Raw genomic sequence first — 7,865 nt, forward strand, 5'->3', positions numbered from 1 at the left:
ATCCCGGGAAGCGGAGGGCCAGGGCACAGCTACCCAGCGAGGGCCGCCTCAGGCGGTCCGGGCCCAGCCTGGTCCGGGCTCGCCCTCCAGATGGACCTCTCGTTCCCACTGTCCCGGTCCCTGGCACAGGCTCCTGGCAGCGTCCCCTCTCACCCATCTGTGCCTTCCTCCCATCTGGGCACCGGCCCCCTGACTGCAGAGAGCCAGCCGGGGTGACGGACGAGGCAGCATGCTCCTCAAGGGACCCCGCGGCCCCTCCCCCGGAGCTATTCCTGGCCTGGGCGCCTCCCCGTCCCCCAGTCCCCCGCACCTGACCTGACCCCACAGCTGGGAATCATTTGGCTGGGGGTGGGGCAGCCCCTGCCTATATAAGCCCGGGCCTGGGTGTCCGGGCACCCTGGAGGCCCGGACCCTCCCCTGCCAACCTCTGCGCACCCCAGCGGGACCCCCGCCAGCTGGCAATGACGGGAAAAGCCGCCTCGGAGGCCCCTGCCTCTGGCCCCGAGGAGAGCACTGCCGAGGTGGCCCAGGCGCCCACAGAGCCCGCAGAGGAAGGGGCAGCGTCCGAGAAGATGGGGGAAGGGCAGGCTCCCGCGGCAGCCCCTCCGGCGCCTGCCCCTGCGGCCCCCGAACCTGCCCCTGCGGCCCCGAAACCTGCCCCTCCAAGCGAAGGTGACGAGAGGTGGGGCGGGCAAAGGAGGGAGGGGGACACGGCCCGAGGGCAAGGGGCCCCTGGCCACACACCCCCTCCGCGCACTCCCCCCCCACAGACCTGCCCAGCGCCCCGCTGCTGCTGACCGTGGAGGACGTGAGCGACAGCTCAGTGACCGTGAGCTGGGAGCCCCCGGAGAGGCTGGGCAGGCTGGGGCTCCAGGGCTACCTGCTGGAGCTCCGCAGGGAGGGAGGTGAGCGCTGGGAGAGGCCCTGCCTGCCCCCCGGGGCGGCGGGGGGGGCAGGGACAAGCCCCCAGATGTGGCTGCTGCGGCTCAGCCCAGGAGACACTCAGAGGGCGTGGCGGCAGGGGGCGTCCGAGTGGCCTGAGGCGGTGCCCGTCCTCCAGCTCCAGGGACCCGAGTGGCAGCCCAGAAGAGGGGACGCTGGGCCTTGCTCTGAGCAGAGCGAGGGAGGGGTCCCACCTCAGAAGGCCCGGGGGGGGGGGCGGGGGGAACGTCAGGGACCATGAGGAGAAAGGGGGCGAAGTCCTCTCGTCCAGTCCAGGGCAGCCAAGGGCAGCCTGGGCTCTGCCGTGGACCCTACCTTCTGTGCGACTTGGCAAACGCGTCCCCGCTCCCTGAGCTTCAGCAGCCACACCTCCGGCTGCCCGTCCAGGGCCCTAACGTCTGGTGTCTTGAATGCCATTTCAAAATGAGAGGCAGGGATGAGGAGGGAGGGAAACAGGCCCAGGGAGGGTGGTCCGCGTCTCTGATCCCAGGCCAAGGGAAGCCCCGGGGGAAGGTGCCCATGGCCCCAAGCCGGCCCTCACAGCCTCTGCCCCCAGCCGCAGAGTGGGTGCCCGTGAACGCCCGGCCCATGATGGTGACCCAGCAGACCCTGCGGAACCTGGCCCTGGGGGACAAGTTCTTCCTGCGCGTGGCCGCCGTGAGTTCCGCGGGGGCCGGGCCGCCCGCCGAGCTGGACCGGCCCGTGCACATCCGAGAGATCACAGGTAAACTCCCGCCTCCTGCCCCAGCCCTCACCAGCCGCCTCATCTGAAGGACGGAGACGCTGAGGCCAAGGGCCGAGGGCACAGGGCCGCCGCCCCATCCCCCGCCACGGCGCACGAGCCGCAGGCTGCCACGCGCCCCCCCAGGAGTCCCAGGCTCCGCCTCAGCCACCACACACATCCATAGACACTTATCTGTAACCCCCAGCTGCACAGTTCTCAGAGCAGCTTATTGTGAAGTAGAATAAAGGTTCTGAAAGGAAAACAGTTCCAGGCTGCTCAGCAGCAAGGGGCCTCGGGAGGTGCAAGAAGCCGTTCCCCTGAGGCGTCCAGCCCCGAGCACGGGGGGCTTCCTGACCCCCAGAGTGAAGCTCAAGCCCCCCAGTTCATCTGCGACGCAGTCATTCCGTCCTTCCTCCCATCTGATCCTCCCGCCCCCCCCACCCCGTTGGCCACGGACACTCATCGCTGCCTGTTGTCCGCTCACTTCACGTGGCCTGGGGACAGAGACGTGTCCCGCCGTGTCTCTGGTGGGAGGAAGACAAGGGCCCTGGGAAGGCGGGCAAGGCTCCCTCCGGCCCCAGAGGGCAGCACCGCGCCGGGGACCTGCGCCGCGGCTGCAACTTCTATTTGCGGGGTGCTCCCTCCCAGGGCCGGTCAGGTTTCAGTCTGTTAATGGCAGTGAGTCATCTGTCCTAATCCAAGGTCTCTGGGGATGGCCCAGGGCCCCAGTGAGGGGGACCCAGGCCAGCATGTGGCCTGCGGCCTTCTCCACCTTCATCCCTGCTCCACACCTCAAGCCCCACAGGGGGACCCACAGTGTGGGCAAGGCCTCCAGAAAGGGGGGGGTTTCACAGCCACAGGAGTCGAGGCCGGATTCCAGGACACGCGTCTCGGCTCCAGGGCCTGCGCGATGTGAGGCCCACGGGGAGCCTCCGAGAGGCCGGTACAAGGACTCGGGGACCCCCCAGAAGAGACCCAGCCCAGAACCCGACCCACGCGGGACCAGGTGCCGCCTCTGAGGTTCCCAGAACCCGAGCACATTCCCAGCCTTTCAGCCTGGGCGAGACATGGCCTCACGTGGACCGAAGGCCTCCTGGCGGGGGCCCTGCAGCTTCCCCGCGGCCCAGGGCGCTCGGGCCGGAGAGGCAGCCAGGGCCGGCCTCTCCGCCAAAGCCCAACGCTGACAGGCAGACTCGGCACCCACCACTCCATCAGGATTCCTCTGGCAGCGGACAGGGGATTTCCTGGAGAGAAGAGAGGGGAAACTGTGAACCGGCAGGGACCAGCCAGGCCCGCCTTGGGGCAGGGCAGGGCGGGGCCGGCCCAGGTTCCTCGGCTGCTCAGCTGTCCCTCCTTGGCCACCTGCAGCTGCCAAGCATTCCTCCCCGAGGCTCCCAGAGCCCAATGCCCACACAACTAATCCTCGGAGACACAGTGTTCCTTCTCGCTGTCTCTGTCCCTCCGCCTTGGAAGCCACCAGCTGCGGCCACCTGTCTGCATGGAGAAGCCTCAGTCACCACCACCGCCTCCCCCGCCAGGGGCGACCGGCCGCGGCTGCCGCCGCCTCCCTGGCAATCCCCAGTGGCTTCCGGGTGGCACCTGGGGAGGCGCCGCAGGCCCACGATGTCCTGTCCTCGCGGGGGCTGGAGTCAGCTTCAGGAAGCCCGTCCCCCTGCCGGACTGAACGGGGGTGGGAAAGGGAACAGCCTGAGCCTCCAAGTGACCCGGAGACAGAGCACCAGGCACTCAGGTCTCCCGGGGGCTCCTCGGAAGGTGCCGGGCCAGTGGGGGTGGAGCAGGCGGACTGGGAGGCCGGGGCTTCGCCCCCATCCGGGGATGCAGGCCGGCAGGTGCAGGTCCCCGACGTTGGAAGCCCCGGACCCTGCGGCTGCAAGCAAACCCCAGCCTGGTGGGGTCCTGGGGCCTCAGGAAGCTGGGGGCTCCCCGCTCAGGCCACAGAGGCCCTGCTCTCGGCGGCCTCCTGGCTCGTCGTCCCCAAAGGCCTAGGCGGCCGTGGGCCCCTCGGGAGGGAGCTCCACGCTCCCCACAAGGAGGTGGCCCGGAACACACCCAGCAGCCCGCGCCGATCAGCAGCCCCGCTGCTGTGCTGAGCGGAGACTCTCACTTTGATGCAGAGCCCCCCAAGATCCGTGTGCCCCGCCACCTCCGTCAAACCTACGTCCGCGAGGTGGGGGAGACGATCAACCTGCAGATCCCCTTCCAGGTGTGTGTCTCCCGCCGGGGGCCCAAGCACAGGTAGGGGCCAGGGCCCCACCTGAGGACGTCGGAGGCCCCAGGAAATGGCAGGGTCCCCTGGGCGTCGGCCTGGGGCCGCCCCGCTCCGTCACGCACACCGTCCAGCCTGCAGATGGGCGGGGTCGGGTCTGGGCAGCCCTGCGGCTGTGGCCCCCGCCGCCCGTCCTGGGAAGGCGGGGCGGGGGGGCAGCACCCCAGACACAGCTCCAGAGACCCCCGGACAGGGCAGCTGTGGGGCCAGCCACCTGCTCACACCCTCTGGGGGCTCCTCCCTCGCAGGGGAGCCCCAAGCCTCAGGCCTCGTGGACCCACAATGGCCAGGCCCTGGACAACCAGCGGGCAAGCGTGCACACCGGGGACAAGGACTCCATCCTCTTCGTCCGCTCGGCCCAGCGCTCCGACTCGGGCTGCTACGAGCTCACCGTGCGGCTGGACAGCCTGGAGGCCCGGGCCACCATCCACATCCTGGTCATTGGTACGCAGACTGGGGAGGCAGGGGCCTCACAGGGGCCTGGGGACCCCGCCGCCTGCCTCCAGAGCAGATGCCCGCATGGTCAGACCGGTAGCGTGAGACAGGAGGCAGCCTTGGGCGCGGGGATCTGTGGCGAGCCCAGCCCCCACCTCAGCCCCTGACACCTGGTCCCGCAGAGAAGCCTGGCCCCCCCAGCAGCATCCGGCTCCTGGACGTCTGGGGCTGCAACGCTGCCCTGGAGTGGACGCCGCCCCAGGACACGGGCAACACGGAGCTCCTGGGCTACACGGTGCAGAAGGCGGACAGAAGGACCGGGGTGAGGCTCCGCGGAGGGCGGGCGCGGGGCGGGGACGCACAGCCCGCAGCAGCCCGGGGCCTCCGTTCCAGGCCACTGCTGGCCTGCGCCCGCAGCCTCAGGGCACTGCTCTGGTCTCTGGGCCTCAGTTTCCTCCCGAGGGCTGCAGGGGTGGCCGCAGGGAGGGGGTGCTCTCTGAGGCCCTCTAAGCTCCAACGGGAGCTTCTGGAAATTTCACGAGCCTCTGAATCGCCTGGGACTCTTGCTAGGAACGAAGGCTGTAGTTCAGCAGGTTCAGGGCCTGGGCTGAGGTCTCAGAGGTTGCTGGCTGATTCTGCGTTTGCTGGTCCTCGGGCTACACTTTGGGTATGAGGCACGAGAAGGGACCCCAGAGAGGTCACTGAGGGCCCTGGGGCCCGAGGCCGGACGCGAGGGCCCGGCAGGCGGGAGCAGCGGGGTGTGCGGTGGGGGGGGGGGGCTGCTGAGCGCACGGGTGACCGGGCCGCCCCGCAGCAATGGTTCACGGTGCTGGAGCGCTACCACCCAACCTCCTGCACCGTCTCCGACCTCGTCATGGGCAACTCGTACTCCTTCCGGGTCTTTTCGGAAAACCTGTGTGGACTCAGCGCCTCGGCCGCGGTCACCAAGGAGCTGGCCCACATCCAGAAGGCAGGTGGGTCCGGGCCTGGGCCTGGGCTGGGGGCGACCGGGCCCAGCAGGCTGACCCTCTGTCCCCACCCCACGTCCAGCTTCTCCTTCGCGTGCCGGCTGCCCCCCGAGGGCTCCTCCCCGGGCAGCGCCGCCCTGCCCGACCCGTGTGCGCTGTGCACACATCCACACGCCACGACGCGCACCCTCAGAGACAGGCGGGGGGGGCCGACCGAGTTAACCAGCACGCAGAACGCCCCTCGCCCAGAGGACCGGCCCTGGGACGCTGTGTCTTTATTCTAAAGCTGCTGTGTGGCTGCTGACGTCAGAGCCGCCACTGGGTCTCCCGTGCAGTGTCCCAGGGGACCGGTCTGAAGGGCGCTGTGAACGGTGGACTGGCCAGCGTGTTGGTAGCGCAGGGCTCCCAGCCCTAAGACGGCTCCACGGAGCTGGACAGGAGACACGGGCACTCACGGTCTCCCCCCGGGGCACGGCCCCTCGCCTCAGTGTGAAGTCCCACGCTCCCTCGCCGGCCGCCTGCGAGCTCCAGGGCCTCCCCGGCGCGGCGCCCGCGCGGGCTCCGGAAGGCACACCCTTTCTAACACCAGCCTGAGTGGCACGGAATTAGGAGAAATTTTTGTTCAAAAGAGAAAAGCCAGTCAGATCTCCCAAGACGAGCAGAAACGACACGCGGCGTCTCCGGGCGGCTGGTCCCCGCGCCAGCCGAGACCGTCTCCTCCCTCTGCTCTCGTCCCGCCTTCTCTCTGCCCCCCTCCCTGGTCTCAATCATCCTGGCCCCTTCGAGGCTTCCTGTCTCTCAGTGCCCGCCCACCGGCCAGGCCTGGCTGCCCAAAGACCCCAGGAGCCTGGGGTCCCCGGCGGAGCCCCAGAGGAAGGGCGGGATGAGACAGGCTGTCTCCGGGCCTTTATAGAGGCCACGATCCTCCCGCAGGCCGTCGGCGCGCCACCCGGAGAGCCACGGCGAGGCCTGGGTGGGAGCTCAGCGATTCCTGTAGGAGAAGGGCCCCTCCTGTAACCTCAGATTCGCCACGTTCTCTCCCCGAACCCAGACACGGCTGCCAAACTTAAAAAGTTTGTTGCGAGAGACTTCTCCGAAGCCCCGTCGTTCACCCAGCCGCTGGTCGACCACACCACCACGCCCGGCTACAGCACCCAGCTCTCCTGCAGCGTCCGCGCTTCCCCCAAGGTGAGGGCAGCGGGCTGAGGAATCGGACGGGCGTCTCGCCAGAGCCTGAAGGTGGCTTTGGAGGCCCCGGCCCAGCCCACGGCCTTCCCAGCTCCCCTGTGACATGTCCCCAGCCCAAGATCATCTGGATGAAAAACAACATGGACATCCAGGGGGACCCGAAATACCGTGCCTTCTCTGAGCAAGGCGTCTACACCCTGGAGATCCGGAAACCCAGCCCCTTTGACGCCGGGGTCTACACCTGCAAGGCCATCAACATGCTGGGGGAGGCGTCCGTGGACTGCCGGCTGGAGGTCAAAGGTGAGGGTTGGAGGGCATTCTCTCCTCAGGGACCCGCCAGGGGCGGAGCGGCAGACGCCCCTCCTCTCCTGCTGGGCGAGAGGAGGCTGAGCCTTGGGAGGTAAGGCAGGGCCAAGGGGCAGCGCAACCACCGCGGCCCGGCCGTGGGAGGGCAGCCCAGGGTGGGCGGAGGAGCGGGCGTCCCCTCGGCTGCAGCCGCGAGCCCCTCCTGGTCTCCAGCGGGCCCCCCACCCCCAGCTCTAACAGGCGCCTCTCCCCCAGCCTCAGCCACACACTGAAAGGCGCCGCCGGCGGAGGCCGAGGCGAGGACAAAGGTAACGGGCCGGGCCTGCCCCGCGTGCCGCGTCCTGGGCAGAGGGGGCGGGCAGGGAGGTGACCGTCAGCTCGGGCACAGGCCTGCGTCACACACGGTCTCAGGGCGCCCAGGGACATGAGGGAGCTGCTGGCCGGCAGGGCCGTGCTGGTGGGGCCGGGAGGGCAGCGATTCGCTGGACGGCCTGGCCCTGGCCCTGAATGCCCTTGGCCCAGGGCATCGTCCTGGACCTGTATTCTGTCAGGAAAGTGGGGCCAACCGCCTCCCCTGCCTTCCCGGCGCAGGTCCCCTAAGGCTCTGGTGCGGAGGGCGCGGGCAGGGCTCAGACCCGGGGAGGCAAAGAGGGGCTGCTCCCCCTCAACCCGAGCTCACGGAGCATGTTCTCCGCCAGGTGCTGCAGGCCTCAGGGCCACCAGGCCCCACATCACGCTCCATGGACGCCCCGGACCCCCACTTCCAAAGCGACAGCTGACGGCTCTGCTCCCTGGCACCAGCCCAGCCTCCCCCCGCCCCGGGGCTGGAGTCCAGGACCCTGGAGGGGCCTGGTGGGCTCAGGACAGGCTTCCCGGGCCCCTGGCCAGGGCCGGCGAGGAGCCGCACGCCGGGTGCGAAGCGCTCAAATAAAGGTGTATGTGTCTCAGCCGGGCCTCTGCAGCAGTTTTCCTTGTCGCCACGGGGGCGGCGCCGCGTCCCTGCGAGGGGGCCTGA

The 7,865-nt window shown here is 69.5% G+C and overlaps 1 protein-coding gene across 1 annotated transcript; it reads left to right on the forward strand.

The window, feature by feature from the left end:
• The first annotated feature begins 296 nt into the window (after positions 1 to 296).
• On the forward strand, positions 297 to 7,797 carry MYBPH (myosin binding protein H). Its single transcript, XM_054576496.1, has 11 exons — positions 297 to 672; positions 771 to 905; positions 1,499 to 1,666; positions 3,802 to 3,890; positions 4,202 to 4,397; positions 4,571 to 4,710; positions 5,203 to 5,362; positions 6,408 to 6,544; positions 6,658 to 6,844; positions 7,106 to 7,158; positions 7,549 to 7,797. The coding sequence occupies exons 1-10, from the start codon at positions 462 to 464 to the stop codon at positions 7,120 to 7,122; spliced, it is 1,440 nt and encodes a 479-aa protein (XP_054432471.1). The 5' UTR covers positions 297 to 461; the 3' UTR covers positions 7,123 to 7,158; positions 7,549 to 7,797.
• The last annotated feature ends 68 nt before the right edge of the window (positions 7,798 to 7,865 follow it).

This window comes from Pteronotus mesoamericanus, unplaced genomic scaffold (assembly GCF_021234165.1).
Source record: "Pteronotus mesoamericanus isolate MK-2021 breed Mesoamerican mustached bat unplaced genomic scaffold, CSHL_Meso_final contig_347, whole genome shotgun sequence".
In the NCBI taxonomy this organism is placed as follows: Eukaryota; Metazoa; Chordata; class Mammalia; order Chiroptera; family Mormoopidae; genus Pteronotus; species Pteronotus mesoamericanus.

Coding starts and splice junctions, on each gene's coding strand:
- MYBPH (XM_054576496.1), top strand. CDS start 462: ATGACGGGAAAAGCCGCCTCGGAGGCCCCTGCCTCTGGCCCCGAGGAG. Junction 1,667..3,801: donor GCACATCCGAGAGATCACAG/GTAAACTCCCGC, acceptor ACTTTGATGCAG/AGCCCCCCAAGATCCGTGTG. Junction 5,363..6,407: donor GGCCCACATCCAGAAGGCAG/GTGGGTCCGGGC, acceptor CCCCGAACCCAG/ACACGGCTGCCAAACTTAAA.